At 42.3% G+C, this 27,515-nt stretch overlaps 1 protein-coding gene across 1 annotated transcript; it reads left to right on the plus strand.

Annotated features, from left to right (window-relative positions):
- The first annotated feature begins 472 nt into the window (after positions 1 to 472).
- sqle (squalene epoxidase) lies at positions 473 to 27,506 on the plus strand. Its single transcript, XM_033019007.1, has 12 exons — positions 473 to 678; positions 954 to 1,433; positions 7,552 to 7,792; positions 9,866 to 10,046; positions 11,348 to 11,444; positions 12,143 to 12,256; positions 13,702 to 13,873; positions 14,641 to 14,736; positions 16,183 to 16,325; positions 19,060 to 19,156; positions 21,835 to 21,922; positions 26,919 to 27,506. Exons 2-12 carry the CDS (start codon positions 1,149 to 1,151, stop codon positions 27,109 to 27,111), a joined length of 1,707 nt encoding a protein of 568 aa, XP_032874898.1. The 5' UTR covers positions 473 to 678; positions 954 to 1,148; the 3' UTR covers positions 27,112 to 27,506.
- The last annotated feature ends 9 nt before the right edge of the window (positions 27,507 to 27,515 follow it).

Below are 27,515 nucleotides of genomic sequence, written 5' to 3' on the forward strand. Positions count from 1 at the left end.
TGGTACTGCTGGTGGTGCTGTTGGTGTTGCTGGTGTTGCTGGTGTTGGTGTTGGTGCTGCTGCTGGTGCTGCTGGTGTTGGTGCTGGTGCTGCTGGTGTTGGTGCTGCTGCTGCTGGTGTTGGTGCTGCTGGTGTTGGTGCTGCTGGTTTTGGTGCTGGTGCTGGTGCTGCTGGTGTTGGTGCTGCTGGTGTTGGTGCTGCTGGTGTTGGTGCTGCTGGTGTTGGTGCTGCTGCTGGTGTTGGTGTTGGTGTTGGTGCTGGTGCTGCTGGTGTTGGTGCTGATGATGACGGCGCCGCCGCTGCCCCTTTGTGACATCACATCGTGCTAGGAGACGGCCGGAGCCGTTATCCGATCCGTGCGCTGCGATTGGCCAACGTCCAGATAGCGTGAGCTCTGCTCACCGTCACGCCGCGCCGCCATTGGCCCGCAGTGCGGCGAGGGGCGGGGCCGAGCCGGCTCCAAGGAGCTGTCACTCAACGGCCTTATTTGCATCTCATTCAATTGCGGCGGCGGCGGGCGGGACTGCAGCAGCAGCAACAGCAGCGGTGGTGGCGGGACTAGAGGGAGAGAGACTACAGCAGCAGCAGCGACACAGCGGGTCCAGTGGTCGCTGCCTCCACCTCATCAACCTCAACCAGCGGCAAGACCCACACCGGGGGAAATCACCGATTCAAAGTGTATGTAGGCTGAGGATTTCTGTTTTAAATGACTCCCTATACAGTTATAGCACAGGTGCGATGGGCCGAACGTCCTCTGCCTTCTGGTAACATTGAAGCCCGAACAAAAAGCATCGTAAAGGGATGGATGAGGGGGATGGGGGAGAGACTTGGTATTCAATCATTACATTGTAAACGCTGTTATAATGCATAATTCTCAGCCGAAAAAGAACAGGCTGGATTTCAAATGACATCAATGTCTAATTTTATATTTTATTTATCTTTCCCTGACACAGTGACTGATCAATCGAAGATGAAGTGACGGAAGATGTATTATTATCAGGCGCAAGAAATCACGGGGAACTTTTATTGCTGATGATATGAATGGAGGGATGCGACTATAAATTGTTAAATTGATCTGTACATGATAGTTGTTTGGGACATTTGTTGAAGTGCAATTAAAGTTAGGGCATCTAAACAAAAAACGCAAAATGTGGACATTCCTAGGAATTGCTACTTTTACTTATGTCTACAAGAAGTGCGATGACTTGGTGAACGTGAGTTACGCTAACAAGGAGATGCTGGGGGCGTTTCTGGTATTTTTCTCCTTGGGGTTACTGTTGTCCTATCGTTACCGATGTGGGCAAGGGAAGGGCCGAAAACAGCCTTCCAACCTGGGCTATATCTGCCAGCTCCTCTCATCCCTGCCCCTAGCAAACTCGCTCTTCAGCGGAACGAGAGACTCCAACAGCACTGAGCAGGACCAAGCAATGCAGGTAAGGAGATGGAGAACCCCGTGTGTGACCATTTAAATAAGGGGGAGGTATTGACAACATGCAATATATTCACCAACCTTTTTATTTAATGTTTGCTTTCTCGTTGTAGATTCCCAGCTAGATTTGTAAAACAACAACTGAAGTCGCATTTCAATTTTAAACAAAATCGCTATACGCCGTTGCTGTGAAACACTACACCGCTATTTTCGGAAATAATTAATGAGCATAGGGAGTATTCGGTGGATGCATTATTAGTTGTTAGGAAATTAATTTGTTTACCCCTCTTTGTTATAATAACAAAAGTTGGCCGTGTGAAGAATGATGGGCAATTCGAAGGTTTAAAAATAACGTTTGATATATAACATCGTTAAAAACCACCGCGGGAATAGACGAATAGACTATTATTCTTAGATTGGTTATCTAAATATTAATACATGTTTTATGTCTAAGGATATCGATGTTAAGTGAGACTTTTCTTCAAGGAAGTAGTTTTCTTTATTTAAAAGAAAGTTGAGAAGGAGCAACAACGATCCAACTTTAAATTTAGTGATATCTTATTCATTATTAATTATTAACTATAAAAGTTTAATAATTGTGAGCACCATTGCATAGACAGTTCAGTCTAAAGGGACGGGCTATAGTTACCCAACCAGATGCAACTAAATTTAAAGTAGCTCTTTCTTCCCAATAACCCTTTCTGGCTTAAGTCCTCCCTCCACGACCTCCAGTTTAAATTCCATTTGGAATATTTTGGAGGACCAAGAAACCAAGGGCAAGTGAATGGTGCCTTAAAATATCAGATGATTTCAACACAATAGTGCAGATACTCAATTTGGAACAGCCACATCTGAGTTTCCAATGTTGCTTTGTAGCAAACTATTCTGAGTCGGAGGTTTTATGGGTCCCAGTCTCAGTCTAGACTTGAGCACAAATTCACGATGGTGCTCTGGTGTAGTACTCTAAGCTGTGCTCAGAGTTCTAGCAGGACAAGTCCACACCAATCATCAGCCATACATTTGGACAACCTACAATCCTCCTTTTTCTTCATTCTTCCTACATTCTCATCAGCTTTCACCAGATTCCACCACTCAGCTACCCACAAGGGACAATTTACAATAGCCAATCAACTTGCCAAACTGCTCGTCTTTTGGTTATGTAGGTCAAGATGGAGCACAAGGATGAAATTCACATGGTCACAAAAGAAACAAGTAGTATAAGAATAGGAACACAATGTTATAGTTATACAAAATGTTGGCTGAGCTGTACTTTGAGTATTGTGCACACTTACACCATAAGAAGGGTGTCATTTAAGTTAGAGAGACTGCGGAAGATGTTCGCAAGGATGTTGCCTGAATTGGGGCCATGGGGGTCCTGTTAACAGGAAAAATTGGAAAAGCTAGGTCTTTTCCCTGGTACATAAATTTGAGCGACACAGATATTGGATAGCCAGTGTTTATTTCCCATCTTAGGGTGTCTAAAAGCATTAATTTAAGATGAGAGAAGGCTGTTTAAAGGGGGTTTGAGAGGAAATATTTTTACGGGGTAGTTGGTATCTGGATAGAGCTGTCAGTGAGGCAGGAACACCAACAACATTTAGAACATAGCAATGTATAGCACAGGAATAGATCTTTGGCACACAACTCAGCCCTGAATTCAAGAAAAACTTATCTCATCTGCATGCATAATCCATATTCCTCAATTTCCTGCATACCCATGTAAAACCCACTTAGACACCACTATCATATCTGCCTCCACCATATCGCCCCAATGTATGCCTCTCGTAACTTTGTACACTTCCATCTGGCCTCCCCTCAGCCTCTGATGTTCCCAAGAAAACAATCCAAGTTTGTCCAACTTTTCATTTTAAGCTAATACTACCTATTCCAGTCAGTATTCCGGTAAACCTCTTCTACACCCTTTTCAAAGCCTCCACATCCTTTCTGTAATGGGACGATCATTAAATGCATGCAATACTGCAAAATGCAGCCGAACTAAGGTCTTAGAAGCTGCAACATCACATCCTGACTTGAACTCAATGCCTCACCAATGTAGGAGTGCATACCATCTGCTGCCTTGACCACTCTATCTACCCATGTTGCCATTTTCAAGGAGCTGGCGTGAGACACACCACTAATGACCCCAGGTTTATCTCCACTTTCCTTTGTAAAGAATGGAAAAACATTGGCTCCTCTCCAGTCCTATGGGACCTCGCCTATGGCTAGAGTGGCTGCAAGGTCTTTGTCACGGCTCCTGAAATCTCTTCCCTTACTTTTCTAAGTAGATAATTTAAGAGATATCTTCACAGGCACTTGAATGAGCAGGGGATAGAGGAATATGGGATTGAAGCAGGCGGGGCACTAACATTGATGGGTATGATGGCTAGCATAGATGTGGTCAGCGAGGGATCTATTCTATGCTGTATAACCCGATTCTAATTCTGCACAGATAGCAGTGTCAGGATTAAACCCCAGTCTCTGACACAATTAAGTAGCTACTCTAATAGCTACTATTGTGTGCTGCCATAAATGTTGGAGGTGATGTCATTTGGGACATGTCCATAAACTGAGACATCATGTACACTTTTTAAATAGATGTGGCAGGATTTTGGAGAAGAGTTACAGAGATGATGCATGACAAAAAAAACCAGTGGATCAATTTCATGGTCAGAGGTATACAGCCCACCGGCTCCATGCAGACCATCAACTCCATGTTTACACTAATCCCCCCCCCCCCCCCCCCCCCCCCCCCCCCCCCCCCCCGCCCCTGTAAATCTAGGAACAATTTCTCTGGGATGTCACAATGTGTCACAATCACAGAGAATGTGCAAGCTCCACACAGTCAGGACCTGGATTCAAGTGTCATGAGCTGTGAGAGAGTGACTGCTAGCTGCACCATAGTGGCTCCAACATTCACAGTCCTGTTTCTGGGAGTGTGGTATTCATCTTTTGCTCAGGCAAACTTATCATGGAAGTTTTGTTTTCAAAAACTTGCAGTTATGTTGTTTTTTTATACATTAAGTTCACAGGCACATACAAATATGGCAATTACAACAGATCGTTCAGAATAATAGGAGTAGGCTATTTGGACTTTCAAGCTTGCTCTGCTGTTCGCCAAGATTTTGATTGATTGTCTTCCTCAACAATATTTCCTGCATAACTCCATGTGCCTTGATTTCCTGAATCTCCAGAAATCTATCATTCTTTGTTTTGAATTAATTCAATGATCATGACCCCCTTCCACCCCACCTCCACCACTCCAGAGTAGAGATTTCCAAAGATTCAGTACCCTCTGTGTGAGGAAATTTAAGATCCATCCTAAATGACCTACCCTAGTTCCAGACCCATCAGTCAAGCCTGTTGAGACTTGTGGTACAGCTTGTGTAAGTGAGAAACAAAGAGCATAACTTAACACCCAGAAGCTGCTTGCTCCGTGTACTCTATACTCATGACTGTGTAGCCGAACAAAGTTCCAACTCTGTCTTCAAATTCGTTGGTGACACCAATGTTGATGGACAAATTCAGGGTAGAGGAGGGAGATTAATCCATTGACCAAATGGTGCCAGAACCAGTGGCGGACTGGGTCTAAAAATATTGGTTGCCAGGAGACAAAGGGGGCCCACCCACAACTACAATGCTATCATTTAACAGGTGCCCACTTGCCATCACTTGCTATCACTTCATCAGGAGCCCACTTGCCATCGGGCAAGCTGACACCCTTGCCAGTCCGCCACTGGCCAGAACACCAACCTTGCTCTCAATGTCGGTAAAACCAAGGATCTGATTGTTGACTTTGGAAGAGGAAGGTCGAAGATCCACAGACCCGTCCGTCTTCATCAACAGGAGAGAGTCAAAAACCTCAAATTTTTGGGTGTGCATATCTCTGGAGATTTGTCCTGGACCCAGCACATTGATGCAACCATAAAGAAAGTCCATCAATGCCTCCACTTCCTTACAAGATTGAGGAGATTCAGTATGTCAACAAATACTTCCTTGAACATTTACAGATGTACGGTTGAGAGCATATTGACTGATTGCACGACGGCCTGGATTGGCAACTCAAACGCCCAAATACGAAGAAGATTGCAAAAAGTTGTGTACACTGCCCAGTCCATCACGGGTACTGACCTCCCCATATTCGAAAGGATCTACAGGAGTCACAGCTTCAAAAAGGCAGCCAGCTTCATCAGAAGCGCACACCGCTCTGGTCATGCTCTCATTTCACTCCTGCCACCGGGAAGAAGGTATGGGAGCCTGAAAACTAAAATGTTCAAGAGCAGCAGCTTCTCTCCAAACATCAGGCAATTTAACACTACAACCTCCAAATCAGCTATCAACTACATGGACTTGGGGGTATTGTTTTTTTTTGTTCTTTGTACTATTATTAGTATTAATATATGCTTTGTTTTATATTCTGTATTTTATTCACACACACACACACACACACACACACACACACACACACATATATATATATATATATATATATATATATTCAATTATATGTTTGCATATCTGTTGTGTTACTGTAAGTAAGAATTTAATTGTTCCCTTTTAGGAAATATGATAATAGAACACTCTTGAAGCTCTATCATTTTATCACTTTCTCTAACGTCCCTATTGTCTTGTTTCCAGTGCTACCTGCCGGCAAATTTATTGGCGTTTAGTTTAGTTTAGAATAACAGCGCAGAAACAGGCCCTTCGGCCCACCGGGTTCGCACCGACCAGTACGTCTTTAGAGTGTGGGAGGAACCTGTACGCCTTTGGAGTGTGGGAAAAAAACGAAGATCTCGGAGAAAACCCACGCAGGTCACGGGGAGAGCGTACAAACTCCGTACAGACAGCACCCATAGTCGGGATCGAACCCTGGTCTCCGGCGCTGCATTCGCTGTAAGGCAGCAACTCTAGCGCTGCGCCACTGTGACCGCCATTCTTCAAAGTCTGAGCACAAAAAGTTATTACACGCAGACTACATGATGATGGGGAGAAAATGCAGTGTATCTTGACCTCTGTTTATTCATACTCACTCATGCACTTAAGTCTCCAGATCATGTTGGAAAATAAAGATCCCTCGGCTGTTACTTTAGCTGAAAGCTAATTTAATGGAGACTATATTTTCTGTTTGGACTCTTTAGACTTCAGCTCTACACTATAGCTGATCTATACTCTGAGTTGCTGAATGAATTCCATTAATGTTGGGATACAGTAATCCATCACCATTGGGACTCTGGCAGACTCACTGGACAACTGGCTATTACTCAAATTAACGCAGCAAAATGCTTTTATAAAATCAATTCCTTAGATTTGTACAGTTGGATAATAATTTTTCCAGTGAACCATCTGAGTTTTTATGGAATCACGGGAAACTATGTCCCTGTGAGTTTTAAAGGGAGTGCAGGAAATTGAATCAGTTGCCGAATTATTGGGATTTCCAAAAAAATAGTAGATTGTCAGAGATGTCGATAAGAGAAGACATAGGTTTAAGGTAGGGAGTAAAGAGGTCTGCAGGAGATTTGAGGAAACATCTCGCAGGAGAGGGTAATTGAAGTTTGGAATGTTCTGTCTGGTGAAGGTGAAGAAGCAGAGACTCTGGTCAAACACTTGAATTATTAAGATTATTATGGGAAAGTGCTGGTAAATGATTATGTGATTGTCAGCCTGAACATTGTGGGCCAAAGTCCTGTTTTTGTGTTGTAAGACTCTGTGATTCCATAATTACAACCATATCTGATGCCACTAATTGAGAATAGATGATAACTGGGACCACTGCAAGGGATATTGCAAGAGACTGTTTTGCCAACATATAATCAATAATAATTTTTCGGAAGGACTGTCATGACTTTGTCATGACTTTGATGATCGTACTGGGGAAGATAATTTTACAGGATTCTTGCATTAAAATGGCCAAATAAAGGTTGTGTTATCTCCTTATATTTCACTGGGCTTTTTGGATTCTTGGTATATCACCAGCAGAGCTCATGGGGACATGTAATGAGAAATGAGGTTGTTTCCAGTTATGCTTCGAGTTTCAGCCAATAACATGTATAGCAGGCAGACATAAATATATTTATGTCAGTAAATGAGAAAACTGAAGATTTTCTCTCCTTCTCTCTTGAATACAGCAAAAGAAAAGAACTGCCACCTTCTCAGAATACTCGTCAAGCACCAGAACATCTTCCCAAGATGATCCAGAGATCATCATAGTGGGCTCTGGCGTCCTTGGTTCCGCTATGGCCGCTGTTCTTGCGAGGGATGGGAGGAACGTGACAGTGATTGAGAGAGACCTGAAAGAGCCAGACAGGATTGTTGGGGAGTTGTTGCAGCCTGGCGGATATCAGGCATTGAAGGCACTCGGTCTTGGAGGTACTATAAGATTGGCTCTTAAGGGCTCTAAATATTTGCAAGAAATGGAAATAATTAAACCATAACAATAGACATTTGAACATTTCACCTGCAACTTTGAGTGCTTTATTTATTTAAAAATACATAACTTGACTTAGATGTAAAAGTAATATAAAATATAAAGTGCAAGTGGAGGAAATAGGGGTTTAACATAACTGAAAGGTTTGAAACAAAACATTAATCTGTTCCTGTCTAACTTTGATGTTTTACTTAGAAAGTTTATGAAGAAAGGCAGCAAAAGCAATTCATTGTTTGTGTTCCATCTAGCCTGTATGTGCACCAACAACCAACATCCCAGGCCCAACAAACGTGGGGAGAAAAAAAAACACATCAGTCTGGGGGGGGGGGGGGAAGAAATAATTGCACAGTGTATGTACTGCAAGAGACCTCATTCACAGATCACATGAAATGTATGGTCCTAACCTACTTCCTCCAATATTGTTTCTAGTTACAGAAACAAATCCAGTTTCCTTTCAGGCAAGAAGAAAATCTCTACAAATTGCATATTCTTGCAATGACTCACTGCAAAATGAAAAAACCTTGGGGGAGACTTGCTCACTTTCAATTTAAATTTGGATTGATTCCTCTTGCCTTTAGTTTTCCCTGCCATGCTCCTGTTGGTTGCACTCTTCCCTCTAAGCCAGAAGCCTCGATTTTTCCAAACCTATTCCAGAAATTTGAGTGCAAGGCTGATGCTGCAGTGCAGCACTGAGAGAAGGCTGCAACCTTAGAGATGTGAGCTTTTGGACTGATACATCATCTTCACTCTCTGCTGGATGCCAAGGATACCGTTTTGCTATTTAAGCGAAGGGCATTATCCCTTGTTTCAGGTCTGCCGTTAGTTTCAATCAGCATTTCCGAAATTGAGTCTGAAGAAAGATCCTGACCCGAAGCATTACCTTTCCACGTTCTCCAGAGATGCTGCCTGACCTGCTGTCCTCCAGCACTGTGTAGTTTTTTCTAAAAAATTAAAGTTATCTGTCTGTTTGCTGTGCAAATATTGACTGCATGTTTCCCACACAAAAAGAGGATTGATGGTTCAAAAGCATTTCTTCGCTTACAATAGTATTGTGAAAGGGACGTGAATGATTCACTGTGGAATAGTTTTCATCCAGCTCAAATAACCAGTGCACTCAAACACAAACTGCTCCATTTATAATTCTAGATGTTGCTTTGAGTATCCCTTTGTTCTCTACCCTAAAAAGGAATAAACTATTCCTAGTAGCAATGAACCAAAGTACTTGGATCTTAGATATTAACATCTTGGTTTCTGCATGGGTTTGATAATATAACCATTCTATTAATATTCTGCTTAATATGGCATGTAGGTTCTTCCTTTACTTCCTTGGAGGGGAGTGGGGAAAGTTTAGGAATAAATTGACGAGCGTCACTCTGCATCCTTCATAATAAATAAATCGCTTGCAGGCCATTGAAATTTTGCGAAAGAATGGCTTGACCTAACATTGTCTTCTGATGCTCAATGCTTTGAGAATATATTAGAAAACCATTTTACCTGATTTTAATGAATGAATTCTCCCTCATGCACAATTAAATAGTGTAGAGAATTGATCATTCTATTACTTATTCATTTTTGCACAGCAAACAGACAGATAACTAATTTTTTAGAAAACAGTACACCGTGCTGGAGGTCAGCAGGCCGGGCAGCATCTCTGGAGAACGTGGAAAGGTAAGTAATAAGTATACTGCAAATTATACCAAAAGTTTAGTTTTCAGTTGAACAATTGAAATCAACTCAGCCAGAAATATAGTTAAACCTTGCCCCAATCTTAATATATTGCAATAGGAGAGGGTTGCAGAAAGATGTGGCTGGACTATTAATGTACAATACCAATATTTCTGACAGATGGGGAAAATGAATATTTTCTTAGATCATTTCATGGCCTGAATCATGTATCTAATGCACTTGTCTCTGGAGGATGATTTTCTTTTCCAGCTCACCTTACAATTGAGGGTTTTTAATTATCAAGTTGTTCCCGAAAGGCTTTCTATATTCCATGCTTTCTCCTTGACCAGGTGCAGTTGAAGGTCATGATGGTTGCAGCGTCAAAGGTTATGTCATCCATGACATGGAGAGCAAGACACAGGTGGAAATCCCTTATCCTCTGAATGAAGATGGCCAGGTGCAATGTGGGACAGCATTTCACCACGGACATTTCATAATGGGCCTGAGAAATACTGCAATGGCTGAGCCAAAGTAAGCGTTCCTTAGAGACTCATTATTGGTTCACAATTTCCATGGAACAATGCAGCACAAGAACAGGGCCTTTAGCCCACAGTGTCATTGCTGAACGATGCCTACTTAAAATAATGCTTCCTGCTTGCACATACTCCATTGTCCCTCCATTGCCTGCGTAATCATGTGACTAGGTAAAGGTTTCTTAAGCACTGCTATCCTATTTGTCCCACTTCAATTTGGTATTTTCCCTGAGGTCCAGTCTTATCTTTATAGCTATCTTGAGACATGTTGTGAACACTGTTCCCACAATGCTCTCCAATCACCTCAATGGCCAAGCCCATTTCCCAATACCAGGTCCAATATGGTATTTCGTCCAGTTGGACTAGCCACACTGTTTCGGGAACCTAATAAAGTCTATCTGGTCTTAGATGCTTGTTCTAAGGAAGTCCCAGTCAATATTAGGGAAGTTACCCATAATGACAATCCTTTGCTTCTCTCACATTTGGTTATAGGAGGCCTATTGTATAATCCATCAGAGTGATTGTACCTTTCATATTACCCAGTTGTATCCATTTTGCTTTGGTGGATGATCCCTCCAGTATGAGCTCTCTGAATCCAGCTGGGATAGTCTCCCTGAACAGCATTGCAACTGCTGCATTTATTCTATCCCCTCTATTATGTTTGAAACATCAAAACCATGGAACGTTGAGCTGCCAGTCTCTGTAATGGCCACAACATCATAGTTCCATGCACTGACCAAGACTCTGAGCTTATCCGCGTTACCTATAATATTCCTTGCATTGCAATAAACGTGTTCATCCCACCAGTCTCATCGTGTTCATTAACCTGTTTCTGTTTTTTCTTCCTTTGAAACTTGTTCATTATCTTTATCTTCCCATCAGTCCCTCCACGTACAAACCAGCTGCTCTGGCTCCGATACCCCTGCAACTCTAGCTTAAACCCACCCGCACAGCACTCGCGAGGCTGCCAGCAAGGATATTGGTTCCCCTTCCGATTCAGGTCCACCCACGTGTATTGGGTATAATTATTCTGCCAATCATTAAGGCAGTCACAAAAATGTGAGAAAATAAACGTGCAAGTATCAAGACATTTGCTGATCTTTGAACGTGTCATTACAAATTCTATAGTCAATACAATATTTGGCAGCAGCTGAAAAATCCTGATGAAGAATTGATACACTACCAAAAGTTTGTTGACACAAGATACTGTTGGAATCTGGGTAGTTGCTAATGTAATATTTTTTATATTATGCTTGTCTAAAATTGAAATTGTCGAACATCTCAATGGTTGTGTTCCAGTGTAAAGTTCATTGAAGGAACCGTGACACATTTATTGGAGGAAGATGGGAGAGTTACAGGAGTCCAATACAGAGAAAAAGAAAGTGGAGCGATAAAGGTTTGTACATTTTTTTATCTGAATAGTTAACCCTGCAGTCTGGATGTGCAGTAGCATGTGATGGCAAAAATAATGTACACATAAAAATCCTTTCCCATTTATAAAGCTTAACAGTTCCTGTGTTGAATTCAAAGTGATATTTGTTCTTGTTTTATTGCCTAAAAATGTAGTAATGTGGACAACTTGTATCAATGAATCATCCTCTGTATGTGCTCTGGCCTTTGAAAATATAATTTTTAAGTATCTCAAAGGATAGCAAAAATATCCCTTCATTAATATTCTATATGCTATATATTATTTGCAATTCAGTAAAAAGTTATATTTGGTAGGGATCAGACTACGTATGTATTTTCTTATGAAAGCATAACATTTCAAAACATCCTAATACTGAGCTGAATGCTTTGATGAACTTTCACTGAATAAATAGACATAATAATTTGATGGTTCGTCAGGCCAATGAGGTTCCAGAGTTGATCCTTGATATGTCCTGAACTCAACATTGCATCAGTGGTATGTGATAATGATACAAAGCATGTTGTCCTGGCACTTATTTCTAGAGATTCGTCAGATATAAAAACTTATTCAGGCTACTTTGTCATAATTGAAACATGGCACCTCAATACATTGGGTGATTCACATATTAAAACATAATTAAACATAAAACATTAAAACATAATCAAAAGTCTTTCTAATTCCAGGAACTGTCCAGTCCATTGACTGTGGTTGCTGATGGACACTTCTCTAAATTCAGGAAAAACCTGGTGAAGACCAAAGTCAGCGTCTCATCTCATTTTGTTGGTTTCATAATGAAGGTAAGATTGTTCAAACGTGCTTCGTATTGTTTTTACACCTCATCTAATTAAAATACCAGAATGCTATTTGGATACGTGTATACATAGTAGTTATGAATATGAGTAGAAATGGATGTGAATCGAGGGCTTTAAAATCAGTGACATCAGTGAGTAGAGAAAAATAAACTCTCCCATCACCCTGCATCCTCTACTGTCCATCTACAGCATCAGAACCATGCATGTGGAATTTGTGATTGTACCATTTGCTTGTGGTGATGTAAATTGAGAGGGGTGGGCACTTTCCCATGACTGAAAGTGATTTAATACAGAAAATAGGCGTAAATGTCCCCAATGACCATTGTAACCTCAGTGGAAGATAAGACCAAATACTGGAGAAAGCGTCAGAAATATTTTGCCATGGTGGCCAATTAGGAAAAGGGGAAATGCAACGAGACCTGGGTGTCATGGTACACCAGTCATTGAAAGTAGGCATGCAGGTGCAGCAGGCAGTGAAGAAAGCGATTGGTATGTTAGCATTCATAGCAAAAGGATTTGAGTATAGGAGCAGGGAGGTTCTACTGCAGTTGTACAGGGCCTTGGTGAGACCACACCTGGAGGATTGCGTACAGTTTTGGTCTCCTAATCTGAGGAAGGACATTATTGCCATAGAGGGAGTACAGAGAAGGTTCACCAGACTGATTCCTGGGATGTCAGGACATTCATATGAAGAAAGACTGGATAGACTTGGCTTGTACTCGCTAGAATTTAGAAGATTGAGGGGGATCTTATAGAAACTTACAAAATTCTTAAGGGGTTGGACAGGCTAGATGCAGGAAGATTGTTCCCGATGTTGGGGAAGTCCAGAACAAGGGGTCACAGTTTAAGGATAAGGGGGAAATCTTTTAGGACCGAGATGAGAAAAAAAAATTTCACACAGAGAGTGGTGAATCTCTGGAATTCTCTGCCACAGAAGGTAGTTGAGGCCAGTTCATTGGCTATATTTAAGAGGGAGTTAGATGTGGCCCTTGTGGCTAAAGGGATCAGGGGGTATGGAGAGAAGGCAGGTACAGGATACTGAGTTGGATGATCAGCCATGATCATATTGAATGGCGGTGCAGGCTCGAAGGGCCGAATGGCCTACTCCTGCTCCTATTTTCTATGTTTCTATCATCCCACCAAGACGATATCAAGATGAACCCAGTCATAAAGCCCTGAAAAATTGACATTTTGTTGTCTTCAGATTCGTGACCTTGAACATTGTTTTCTGATCTCATGTTAATTTTTTTCCAAAACAGCATTGTGCTTTCTCTGAGAGTTTCCTAGAATCTTGGACTTTAAAAATAGTTAGCAAATATTTACACTCTTAAATCAATGCATTAAGCTGAATGGTTGCCTGGTGTACTGCTATCTATCAATACCATAATTTTAAAAATCAAATAGTTTCATGTTTGTGTTTATGGTTATAGGACGTGCCACAATTCAAACCTAACTATGCAGAACTTATCCTTGCCGACCCTAGCCCTATTCTTGTCTACCAAATTTCATCCAACGAAACAAGGGTACTAGTGGACATCAGAGGGGAAATGCCAAGACATCTTAAAGATTACATGATTGAGAAGATCCATCCACAGCTTCCAGGTAAAATGGTGGATGATTGTTTTAAAATTGTAAGTTTAGGCCTATTTTTCCCTTTGTTATCCTTGGCCTGGTTAGCCCACATGTCTCCCATTTATTGAATGAACCAATGACGTCCCCACAGTTTTTGACAACGCACGTTTGACCTTGCGGTCTATATTTCGTGGGGTTAATTTTCACCTATGAAATCAGAATATGGTCATTTTATAAACTCTCACCACAGCAAAGGTAGCTATGGGGAAAACAAAGCAGGGAAACTGGGCAGACACTCATCACAATTATATTTTCAAAATAAATGTATGTACAATTTAAATAGGCATGTCCCGAGTAGTAAGTAACTCCCAAACTTACACATAGGATATATTACAATCTGGTGTGATTCTTTAGACTTTAGACCCAAGGCCACGCCAACCAGCAATCACCCCGTACATTAACACAACTGTACATACTGGGGACAATTTTGCAACTTACGGAAGCCTATTAACCTGCAAACCTGTACGTCTTGTGGGATGAAACCGGAGCACCCGGAAAAATAGGGAGAACATACAGACGGCTCCCATAGTCAAGATCAAAATTTGGGCACTGTGTGGCAGCAACTCTACTGCTATGCCACCGTGCCACCCTTGTTCTGTCTCAATTAAACCAATGATCTGCAAGTGGCAGCATGTGACACACAATTTTATTGAACTGGAACGTAATCAAGGCTTTCAAATGTGTGCTTAATGCTGGGCCTGTAAGCTTTATACTAGATCCTTATTTCTCTTTAACAGACCACATAAAACAACCATTCCTGCTTGCAATTCAGAATGATCGTCTAAGGACAATGCCTGCGAGCTTTCTCCCTCCGTCTCCAGTGAACAAATCAGGTACAGCTGCAAATAACCGAAAAAAAGTCGCATGGGTTTGCTTTCATTAATTTAAACAGGAGAAAAATCAGGTGTCTGAAAGCACTCTGTGGCTTTTCCTATTTTAAAATCAATGCAGATAATATTGCAGGTAAATTTGTTGTGATTTGAATTTATTTTTTTTCGGAGACTTTGCAAAATGTATGCTTCAACATATGGTAAAGTATTTTTGCTCTTGCTTGCTATCTTTGAAGTCCTTTGAAGTGTTGTTCAATAAACAGCACTGCCTGAATTCCTGATGAACTTTAAATGTGAAATTATATATTTTGTCCAAGATTATGACTAAATGTGATTACAAATGCATTAACTGATAGAAACATAGAAAATAGGTGCAGGAGTAGGCCATTCGGCCCATCGAGCCTGCACCGCCATTTAATATGATCATGGCTGATCATCCAACTTGGTATCCTGTACCTGCATTCTCTCCATACCCCCTGATCCCTTTAGCCACAAGGGCCACATCTAACTCCCTCTTAAATATAGCCAATGAACTGGCCTCAACTACCTTCTGTGGCAGAGAATTCCACAGATTCACCACTCTCTGTGTGAAAAATGTTTTTCTCATCTCGGTCCTAAAAGATTTCCCCCTTATCCTTAAACTGTGATAAAGGTATCTTTTCCTTAAACTTAGTTTTAGTTTAGAGATACAGCGCGGCAACAAGTCCTTCAGCCCAACCAGTCCACGCCGACCGTCATCTCCCCTACTCTAGTTCTATCCTGCACACTCGGGACATTTACAGTAGCCAATTAACCTACCCACCTGCATGTCTTTGGAATGGGGGAGGAAACCGGAGCACCTGGAGGAAACCCACGTGGTCACAGGGAGGTAAACACAAAATGCTGGGGTAATTCAGCAAGACAGGCAGCATCTCTTAGTCTTGGTCACAGGGAGAACGTACAAACTCCATACAGATAGCAACTGTATTCAGGATTGAACCCGGGTCTCTAGTGCTGTAAGGCAGCAACTCTATCGCTGTTCCACAGGGCTGCACATTAATGTGAATCTATCACAATATTACTTCTGTAAAACATTCACAGTTATTGTAAAAAAAAACCCTCAAGTCCTTGGTTCAAAGTCAATCTTTTTTTCCATTCAGAATTTACTGAAGAATGAAAAGGACTCTTGTTCCATCACGATACTCTCCTCATGGACCATGCATTTTCAGTTCTAGTTGGGCAGAGCAAACCTACGAATGAATCACATGGTTAATTATTTATTGGGTTCTTAAAAGGCCTTGAATTTGAAATTTGTGATATATGGCTAACTATCATTTGCTAAATCCAATTAATGAAACAACGATTTGACCAAAATTGTGACCATTTCCTAATGTCCTAGTACACTTCCTGATGAAGTAAGATTATTATTGGTGAATATAATGTAGACATTGTAATATCTTTTCTACCCAGGTGTGCTGCTTTTAGGTGATGCGTATAACATGCGTCACCCTCTGACAGGAGGTGGGATGAGCGTTGTACTAAATGACGTGAGGATATGGAAAAGTCTGCTGTTGAGCATTCCGGATCTCCATGATAATGATGCACTACTGCAGGTGGGTCACGAGTGCTTCAATGTCATTTGCACCAGGACTGGAGCAATGACATTATAACATACTCCTGTTTTATAGGTACATTAATGCAACAACACAACAAATAAATAATACAGTTAATTATGTTATTCTCGGTAACCAGATCATAACAGTGTAGCCAAACTGTGTGGATCAACCTTGTACAAAATCCACAGTAGTTTGTAACTGAGAGAGGTTTGTGGTTGGGTTTGTCAGAGTTATATAGCAGGGAAACAGACCCTGCGGCCCAAGATGTCCCATCTACACTAGTCCCACTAGCCTGTGTTTGGCTCGTATCCCTCTCCAGACCATGTATCTGTCCAAACGTCTTTTAAATGTTGTTATAGTAGCTGCCTCAGCTACCTCCTCTGACAGTTCATTCCATATACCCACCACATTCTGTGTGGAAAGTTTGCCCCTCAGATTCCTATTGAGTCTTTCCCCTCTCGCCTTAAACCCAGGACCTCTACTGGGTAAAATGCTCTGTGCATCCACCCTATCTATTCCCCTCATGGTCTTGTACACCTCCATAAGATCACCCTCTCATCCTCCTGCGCTCTAAGGAGTAATGTCCTAGCCTGCCCACCCTCTGAATACAACTCAGGCCCTCAAGTCCCGGCAATATCCTCACAAATCTTCTCTGCGCTCTTTCCAGCTTAACAAAATATTTCCTATAGCACGATGACCAAAACTGAACATAATACTCACCAACATCTTGCACAATTGTGACATAACATCCAAACTTATTTGTTTGAGAAAGAAGTGCAGAAGCTGGAAAAATCTGAAGAAGGATCTCGACCCAAAACCTCGCCAATTCCTTCTCTCCATAGATGCTGCCTCGCCTGCTGAGTTTCTCCGGCATCTTTTGTTTACCATCCAAACTTCTATACTCAGTACCCGGACTGATGAAGGCTAATGTGCCGAAATCCTTCTTGATCACTCTATCTACCTGTGCCACCACTTTCAAGGAATTATGTATCTGAACACTTGGATCCCTCTGCCCCACACTACTCCTCAGAACCATATCCTTCATTGAGACGGTCCTACCCTGGTTTGACTTCCCAAAATGCAAAACCCTGCTCTTATCTGCATCAACCATTCTTTAGCCCACTTGACCAACTGATCAAGATCCTGCTGACCATTTTTGCTAACCATCTTTGCTATCTAGGATACCACCCACTTTAGTGTCATCTGCGAACTTACTAATCATGCCTTGTACATTCTCATCCAAATTGTTGATCTAAGCCACAAACAGCAAAGGGGCCTGATGGTGATGGAAATGAGCTGCTCTTAAACTTGGAGGTTGCTCCTGCACCTTCTTCCCTTTTGTAATTCTGCAAGATGGAACCAGTTTATGATTTTTACAGTTGATGAAGACTGTTGTAGGAGATTGGCAGAACTCACCAGCAATGGCTGAAAATTTGTTCAATTGCCAATGGCTGAAAATTTGTCCAATGCGGGGAATATGGATTCCCCGCATTGCCCACTGAAATCGTAACAAATTTGCACAATCCTGTGAAAGTTCAGGCCACTGCAAATAAGAACCTTCCATAATTTGGAAATGATGAACTGCAGATGCTGGTTTCCAAAGAAGGACACAAAATGCTGGAGTAACAGTGAATCAGGCGGTATCCCTGGAGAACGTAGACGTTTTGGGTTAGGACCCTTCTACAGACTGATTTCAGGGGTGGGGGGAAGAAAGCTGGAAGAGAAGAGGGTCAGGGCAAAGTTTGGCAGGTAATTGGTGAATCCAGGTGAGGGGGCGGGTTTTAATGGCTGGACAAAAGCCAGGGATAAAAATCAGACCCCTCTTACATTCATAAAGCAGATAAATTAAAATATAAATTGTGCCCAGTTGACGTTTATTATAATCCTATGGTTTTATAAGAGAAACAATAAGAAAAAAAAATCCTGTCTGGCCTTAAGAAAGCTTTTACCAATTTCTCTTTGTTAAAGACCAATGAATTCAAGCACCGAAAAAGCCAAAGTGCTGAAATAACTCCACAGGTCAAGCAGCATCCCTGGAGAACATGGATTGTGTACGTTTTGGGTCAGGATCCTTCTTCAGACTGTAGGCAGGAGGGGGGGGGGGGGGGGGGGGGGGAGAGGAGGGGGGGGGGGGGGAAGAAAAGCTAGGAGAGAGAAGGGACAGGTGAACTTAAATTGACAAGCGGGGAGACTAAGCGTAGGTTGGGCGATCGTTTCGCCGAACACCTCCGCTCAGTCCGCAATAACCTACCTGAACTCCCGGTGGCTCAGCACTTCAACTCCCCCTCCCATTCCCAATCCGACCTCTCTGTCCTGGGTCTCCTCCATTGCCAGAGTGAGCAACAGCGGAAATTGGAGGAACAGCACCTCATATTCCGTCTGGGGACCTTGCGTCCGGATGGCATTAACATTGAATTCTCCCAATTTTGCTAGCCCTTGCTGTCTCCTCCCCTTCCTTAACCCTCTAGCTGTCTCCTCCCATCTGCCCGCCCTCGGGCTCCTCCTCCTCCTCCCCTTTTCCTTCCTTCTTCCCCACCCCCCATCAGTCTGAAGAAGGGTTTCAGCCCGAAACGTCGCCTATTTCCTTCGCTCCATAGATGCTGCTGCACCCGCTGAGTTTCTCCAGTAATTTTGTGTACCTTTGAAAACTGAGCATAGTGTTTGGATAGCAAGTTTGTCTTGGAGAAACATTAACGAAAATAATTTTTACGCAAGTATTTTTCTTTTACAGGCCAAGAAAAGATTTCACTGGGCAAGGAAGAAATCCCATTCCTTTGTGGTGAATATTCTGGCTCAAGCTCTATATGAACTTTTTGCTGCTACAGATGGTAAGAGTAACACAGCACTTAGTGATGCTCCTGCATATTCTTTAGGACCCGCATTCACTCTGACCACAGATGTTGCCTGTTTGGAGTTTGCAAGTTATCCTTGTGCTCTGATTTTTCTCCTAGATCCCAAAGAGATGTTTGTAGGCGAATTGGGAACTGTAAAGTTATCCCTCAGTGTAAGCAAGTGGCAAAAGAACCAAAGGGAAGTTAGATGCAAAGGGGAGTTAGCATTAATAGCAGCATGGATGATAATACTATCATGATAATGTTAGCAATAGCACCATAGCATTAGTCACAGTGATACAGTGTGGAAACAGGCCCTTCGGCCCAATTTTTCCACATCGGCCTACATGTCCTAGCTACATTAGTCCCACCTACTTGCACTTGGTCCATATCCCTCCAAACCTCTCCTATCCATGTACCTGTCTAACTGTTTCTTAAACATTGGGATAGTCCCAGCCTCAACTACCTCAATGGGCAGCTTGTTCCATACACCCATCACCCTTTGTGTGAAAAAGTTACCCCTCAGATTCCTATTAAATCTTTCCCCCTTCACCTTGAACCTATGTCCTCTGGTCCTCGATGTCCCTCCTCTGGGCAAGAGACTGTGCATCTACCTGATTTATTCCTCTCATGATTTTATACACCTCTATGAGACCACCCCTCATCCTCATGCTCTCCAAAGAATAGAGACCCAGCCTTCTCAAACTCTCCCTATAGCTCATAGCCTCTAGTCCTGGCAACATCCTCGTAAATCTTCTCTGAACCCTTTCAAGCTTGACAATATCTTTCCTATAACATGGTGCCCAGAACTGAACACAATATTCTAAATGCACTCACCAATGTCTTATACAACTGCAACATGCCCTCCCAACTTCTATACTCTATACTCTGACTGCTGAAGGCCAATGTGCCAAAGGCCTTTTTGACCACCTTATCCACCTGCGACTTGACCTTCAAGGAACCATGCACCTGTACTCCTAGATTCCTCTGCTCTACAACACTCCCCAGAAGCCGAGCATTCACTGTGTAGGTCCTGCCCTAATTAGATGTCCCAAAATGCAACAACTCACACTTCTCTGTATTAAATTCCATCAACCATTCCTCAGCCCACCTGGGCAATTGATCTAGATCTTGCTGCAATCTTTCACAACCTTCTTCACTATCTGCAAAACCACCCAGTTTTGCATCATCAGCAAACTTGCTAATCTTGCCCTGTATGTTCTCATCCAAATCATTGATGTCGATGACAAATAGTAACAGACCCAGCACCGGTCCCTGAAGCACACCACTAGTCACAGGCCTCCAGTCCGAGAAGCTACCTTCCACCATCACCCTCTGCTTCCTTCCATAGAGCCAATTTGCTATCCATTCAGCTATCTTTCCTTGGATTACATGCAATCTAACATTCCAGAGCAGCCTACCATGTGGAACCTTGTCAAATGCCTTTACTGAAATCCATGTATACAACATCTACAGCTCTGCCCTCATCAACCATTTTGGTCGCATTCAAAAAAATCAATCAGATTTGTGAGACATGACCTTCCACGTACAAAACCATGTTGACTATCCCTAATTAGCCCTTGTCCGTCCAAATGCCTGAAAACCTATCCCTTAGAATACTCTCTAGTAACATTCCAACTACAAATGTTAAGCTCTAGTTTAGTATCCTTGTTATAATGCTAACAATGACATCGATTAGCAATGTAGTTAACATTAGAATGCTGATGACAGCATTCTATGATTAGATATAAATTTATCATCTGATCTAATGATAGAATGCTCTCTATCATTAACTCCCCTAATGACAGAGAAGTTGCAGGGGTAATGGAGTTGCTCCATCTGGACCACTGGCATGAATGGGATCTTCGATGCCAAATAAGCATGTAAGCTCAGACGCCAAGAGGAAACAAAAATCCAAAGACCTATGAGCCTCTGAGAATAAAATAAAATGCCTCATCTCCAAAAACTCTACCCTTTTTAATAAACTGTGACTCCTTGTTCCACAAATGTTCCCGCAAAGGAAATATTTTTATACCCACCCTTGTATTGTACATCCTCCTTTACGGATTAGCATTTGATTTTACTCTGGTGTTCATTCCTGGTGCATTCTGCTTTTTAATAGGAACAATAATTTTTTTTAAATCGTGTTAACTGTATCATTGAATAAATGTTGAAAAGATTTAACTGTATTAAGGAATTGCTGTCATGATTTCAGTGGATGTGCTTTTTCTTTAACGCAGTTTTGGGGACAGAGCCTTCTCCAGGGCAGCTCCCAGGCTCTGGAACTCCCTCCCCCAACTGATCCGCAATTCCGTGTCCCTCACCATCTTCCAGTCCCGCCTCAAGACCCATCTCTTCACCTCTGCCTATCCTTAGCCCCACGTCCCCCTCCCTTTTCATCTGTGCTTGAATTGCCTCATATTGTGTTTTGAATTGAATTCTGTCTTTAAACATGTTTTTCCTCTACTTGCTAAATTTTTGTAAGGTGTCCTTGAGACTCTTGAAAGGCGCCCATAAATAAAATTTATTATTATTATTATTAACTTATTTGTGCCCTAACATTTTGAATGTATTCTTCGTGTGAAGTTTATTCACATCCTTGTAGTGGATGCCTACATAGAATGCTATACGTCAACAATATATTAAACACATTAAATATCATTATTTTATTTCAGATTCTTTGCACCAGCTCCGGATGGCTTGTTTTCATTACTTCAAATTGGGAGGGCAATGTGTGTCGGGGCCAGTAGGTCTTCTGTCTGTGTAAGTTCTAATGTTGTTACTAGTGTTGGGAAAACCCTTTTGGAGACTATTTTCTGAATTGTGACTGAAAGGCAGTGATGGGTGGGGGAATGGGGTTTAAGGGGATGGAATCAGACAGGGCCTTTAAGGATTATAAAGAAAGGAGGAAGGAACTCAAGCAGGCAATTATTCGGGCCAAAAAGGAACCACAAAAAGGCTTTGGTAAAATGGATTAGATAACATAGAAACATAGAAAATAGGTGCAGGAGGAGGCCATTCGGCCCTTCGAGCCAGCACCGCCATTCATTGTGATCATGGCTGATCATCCCCTATCAATAACCCGTGCCTGCCTTCTCCCCATAAAATCTCAAAGCTACATTAAAAACAAGAGGGTAACCAGGAAGAAGGTAGGACCGCTCAAGGATAAAGGAGGGAATAATGGAGGTCACTCATCTGTATAAAAAGGAAGGCAACTCCACTTTCTTGAGGCAATGTGCATGCAATAGTTTTCATCAGCGTGCCTAAATAGTTCAGGTAGTTCAGAGATCACAAATATATTTACCATTCGGTCACTCCTACTTTGTGATGGGATCCTCTAACCTAAAGAAGCCACCATGAATATCCTGGTGAAAATCTTACTATCTCATAGAGTTATACTGCATGGAAACGGGTCCTTCGGCCCAACCTGCCCATGCTGACCAGGATACCCCACCCACACTCGTCCATGTTTGGCCCATATCCCTTCCAAACCTCTCCTATCTAAGTACCTGTCAAAATGTCTGTTAAATGTTGCTATAGCACCTGACCCTACTACCTCCTCTGGCAGCTTGTTCTATATAACCACCTTGAAAAAATGTGCCCCTCGGGTTCCTATCACGTATATCTTTCTCTTCTCGCCTTAAACCTATGTCTCCTTGTTCTTGATTCCCCTACTCTAGATAAAAGACTTTGCCTTTACCCTATCTATGCCCCTATCTATATCCTATACACCTCTGTAAGATCACCGCTTATCCTCCTGTGCTCCAAGGAATTGTCCTAGCCTGCCCAACCTCTCTAAAGCTCAATCCCTCAAGTCCTGGCAACATCCCTTGTAAATCATCATTGCATTGTTTCTAGCTTAACATCAGTCCTGGTATTGAGTATAGAAATTCGGAGGTCATGTTGCTGTTGTGTAAGATATTGGTGAGACCGCATTTAGAGTATTGTGTTCAGTTCTGGGCACCATGTTATAGGAAAGATGTTGTCAAGCTGGGAAGGGTACAGATGAGATTTAAAAGGATGTTGCCTGGGCTAGAGGGTCTGAGCTATAGGGAGAGGTTGAATAGGCTGGGACTATATTCCTTGGAGCGCAAGAGGATGAGGGGTGATCTTATTGAGGTGTATAAAATCATGAGAGGAATAGATCGGGTAGATGCAGAGTCCCTTGCCCAGAGTAAATGAATCGAGGACCAGAGAACATAGGTTTAAGGAGAAGGGAAAAAGATTTAATAGGAATCTGAGGGGAAATGTTTTCACACAAAGGGTGGTGGGTGTATAGACCAAGCTGCCAGAGTAGGTAGTTGAGGCAGGAACTACCCCAACATTTAAGAGTTATACAGGTACATGGATAGGACAGGATTGGAGGGATATGGACCTAATGCAGGCAGGTAGGACTATTGTAGCTGGGACATGTTGGCCGATGTGGGTGTTGGGCCGAAGGGCCTGTTTCCACACTATCACTCTCTGATTCTATCCTTCCTATAGCAGCGTGACCAAAACTGAACACAATGCTACAAACATGGTCTTGCCAACATTTTGTACTACAGTAACATCACAGCCCAACATCTGTACTTGATACCCTTACTGATGTAGGCCAATGTACCAAAAGCCTTCTTGACCACCCTGTCTCCCTGTGACACCAGTTTCAAGGAACTCTGTACCTGCACTCCTAGATCCCCCTGGTCTATGACATCCTCAGGGCCCTGGGTTTTCCAAAATGCAACACCTCGCACGTATCTGTATTAAGCTCAAAGGCAGAATTCACTTGATAAGCACACTGAAGCTGCTCATGCTATGGGTCTGCAGCTTGAGAGTAAAACCAGAGGGGGGAGCTGTTCTGCAGCAGTAGGATTTTTAATTTAACTTCTCTGCACTCCATATGAAGTGGTTGAGTAACCCAATACTCTGGTAATTAGACACTGATTCCCATTCTACAGAGGTACCTCTATTTTATTTTCCACAAATGTCCAGCATCCACCAAATGTTGCTTTCTTAGTTTGCTCTTTAACCTTAAAGATAGGGTGTTTTCGTTATGCTCCTCAAAATATTAGATCCTAGCACGAATGACGTTGGATCAGCAATGACAGGAATTCCTGGGCATAATCCAGAAGATGCAGGAACATTTCATTGCAAAGAGGAAAAAAGATTCTAAAGGCAGTAAGAGGCTACCGTGGCTGACAAGGGAAGTTAGGGATGGGATAAAACTAAAAGCAAAGGTGTATAACATAGCAAAGAGTAGTGAGAAGCTTTCAAAGGACAAACAGAAGGTAACAAAAAGGGCAATACTTGGTGAAATGATGAAGTACAAGGATAAGCTGGTCAAGAATATATATAGATGGATTGTAAAAGCTTCTTTAGGTATGTTAAGAGAAAAAGATTAGTAAAGACAAATGTGGGTCCGTTGAAGGCAGAAACTGGGAATTATTATGGGGAACAAGGAAATGGCAGAAGAGTTGAACAGGTACTTGGTTCTGTCTTCACTGAAGAAGACACAAACAATTTACCAGATGTACTGGAGGACAGAGGATCTAGGGAGACAGAAGAATTGGAAGAAATTTGTGTTAGGTGAGAAATAGTACTGGGTAGACTGAAGGGACTGAAAGCTGATAAATCCCCAGGGTCTGATGGTCCCAGATGCATTGGTGATCATTTTTCAATGTTCTATAGATTCAGGATCAGTTCCTGTGGATTGGAGGGTAGCTAATGTTATCCCACTTTTCAAGAAAGGAGTGAGAGAAAACTGGGAATTATAGACCAGTTATCCTGACATCAGTGATGGGGAAGATGCTGGAGTCAATTATTAAAGAAGTAATAATGGCGCATTTGGATAGCAGTGAAAGGATTGGTCCAAGACAGCATGGATTTATGAAGGGGAAATCTGCTTGACTAATCTTCTGGAATTTTTTGAGGATGTGACAAGTAAAATGGATGAAGGAGAGCCAGTGGATGTAGTGTATCTGGACTTTCAGAAAGCCTTTGATAACATCCCACACAGGAGATTAGTAGGCAAAATTAGATGTTGACATGGATATGGATATTGACATGGATAGAGAATTGGTTGGCAGACAGGAAACAAAGAGTAGGAATAAACGGGTCACTGTGAGAATGGCAGGCAGTGGTGAGTGGAGTGCCGCAAGGCTCGGTGCTGGGGCCGCAACTATTTACAATATATATTAATGATTTAGATGATGGGATTAAAAGTAACACTAGCAAATTTACGGATGATACAAAGCTGGGTGGCAGTGTGAACTGCAAAGAGGATGCTAGGAGGTTGCAGGGTGACTTGGACAGGTTGAGTGAGTGGGCAGATGCATGGCAGGTGCAGTATAATGCAGGTAAATGTGAATCCACTTTGGCGGCAAGAACAAGGAGGCAGATATTATCTCAATGGTGTCAGATTAGGAAAAAAGATAGTGCAACGAGACCTGGGTGTCCTTGTACACCAGTCACTGAAAGTAAACATGCAGGCAGTGAATAAAGCTAATGGCATGTTGGCCTTTATAACGAGAGGATTTGAGTATAGGAGAAAAGAGGTTCTTCTGCAGTTGTGCAGGGCCCTGGTGAGAACATCTGGAGTATTGTGTGCAGTTTTGGTCTCCTAATTTGAGGAAGGACATCCTTGCTATTGAGGCAGTGCAGCATATGTTCACTAGGTTAATCCCCGGGATGGCAGGACTGTCACATGAGGAAAGATTGGGCTTGTATTCACTGGAACTGTAGAAGGATGAGAGGGTATCTTATAGAATTGTACAAAATTTGGGCGAGTCCAGAACGAGGGGCCACAGTCTACAAATAAAGGGGAGGCCATTTAAAACTGAGATGAGAAAAAACTTTTTGCCCAGAGAGTTGTGAATTTGTGGAATTCTCTGCCACAGTAGGCAGTAGAGGCCAATTCACTGGATGAATTTAAAAGAGAGTTAGATAGAGCTCTGGGGGGCTAGCGGAATCAAGGGATATGGGGAGAAGGCAGGCATGGGTTACTGATTGTGGATGATCAGCCATGATCACAATGAATGGCGGTGCTGGCTCGTAGGGCCAAATGGCCTCCTCCTGCACCTATTTGTCTGTTTCTTTGTTTACCTGGCCTCCATTCAGCGCTTCATTTTAATGAATTTGAGACACCCAAAGTAATTGGGTGATTGTTAATATTAAGAACGGGTAATATTTAAAAGCAGAACTGTGGGCATAAAATACATAAACATTATGACTCAAATTACAAAGTTAATTATTAATCAAGATACAATGAGTAACATGGCAAATAAGGGTGATTTTTCTTCTCCAAGACAAGGCTCCTGAGATGCAACCTTGTTAGAAGAAAAGTGAGTCAGTTCTGTAATACTGGGGATATAATTCTACAACTAAGTGCGGCACAGTGGTGCAGCGGTAGAGTTGCTGCCTTACAGCGGCAGAGATGCCGTCTGTATGGAGTTTGTACGTTCTCCCCGTGACTGCATGGGATATCTCTGAGAACTTCGGTTTCCTCCCACACTCCAAAGACGTACAGGTTTGTAGGTTAATTGGCTTGGGTTTGTATATTTGGTATGTGTAAAATTGTCCCTACTGTGTGTGTGTGTAGGATAGTGTTAATGTGCGGGGATCGCTGGTTGGTGCAAGCTCGGTGGGCCAAAGGGCCTGTTTCCGCGCTGTATCTCTAAACTAAACTAAACTAAAAACTTGTCATCTGGCCTGACGTCAAGCTGGTGGTGACTTTGCCCCTTAAAATACATGCAACAATCTAATTGATTTCTCTTTCTTTTAGGCTTTCTCCTGAACCAATGCTTCTGATCGGACACTTCTTTGCTGTCGCATTCTATGCTGTATATTTCTTATTCAAGGTAGAGCCTTGGTACCTAAAACCACGGGCCCTGTTGAAGAGTGGGCTTGTTATCTACCGTGCCTGCTCAATTATTTTTCCTCTTGTTTATTCCGAAATGAAATATCTTGTTAACTGAATAACAATTGGAGATTATAAAAAGTTCAAAAAGCATGAAGCCTCGGCAACAATTGGATATTTACCTTGTTACAGTCTAAATATTGGATGCATAATGCTGTTGAAAGATGTATGATTTCTTTATGGTGATTTGTGAAACGACTGAGCCAGCCCATCTTGCACTTTGTGGACTTGTGGTGCAATAAACGGGACATGTGTTCTTTGCGGCACCCATGAAATAACTCAACCTTCAATGCACATCGGGCACACTACAAACGGCGCTGATTATAGCAGGAGTCATTGGCTTTGTGAAGTCTCGCTGCTATTGATGAAGCGCTTCATTCTTCTATTATGATCGTTGAAACTTCTGCTTAACACATTTGAAAATTGACTTATTCCCAAACTATATCCTACATTCTTTTTAAA

Source organism: Amblyraja radiata, chromosome 4 (assembly GCF_010909765.2).
Source record: "Amblyraja radiata isolate CabotCenter1 chromosome 4, sAmbRad1.1.pri, whole genome shotgun sequence".
Classification (NCBI taxonomy): Eukaryota; Metazoa; Chordata; class Chondrichthyes; order Rajiformes; family Rajidae; genus Amblyraja; species Amblyraja radiata.

Excerpts from the sequence above, each read along its gene's own strand:
- sqle (XM_033019007.1), top strand. The coding sequence starts at position 1,149 with ATGTGGACATTCCTAGGAATTGCTACTTTTACTTATGTCTACAAGAAG. Across the intron at positions 7,793-9,865 it reads GAAGGCACTCGGTCTTGGAG|GTGCAGTTGAAGGTCATGAT; the intron begins GTACTATAAGAT and ends CTCCTTGACCAG. Across the intron at positions 16,326-19,059 it reads ATAATGATGCACTACTGCAG|GCCAAGAAAAGATTTCACTG; the intron begins GTGGGTCACGAG and ends TTTCTTTTACAG.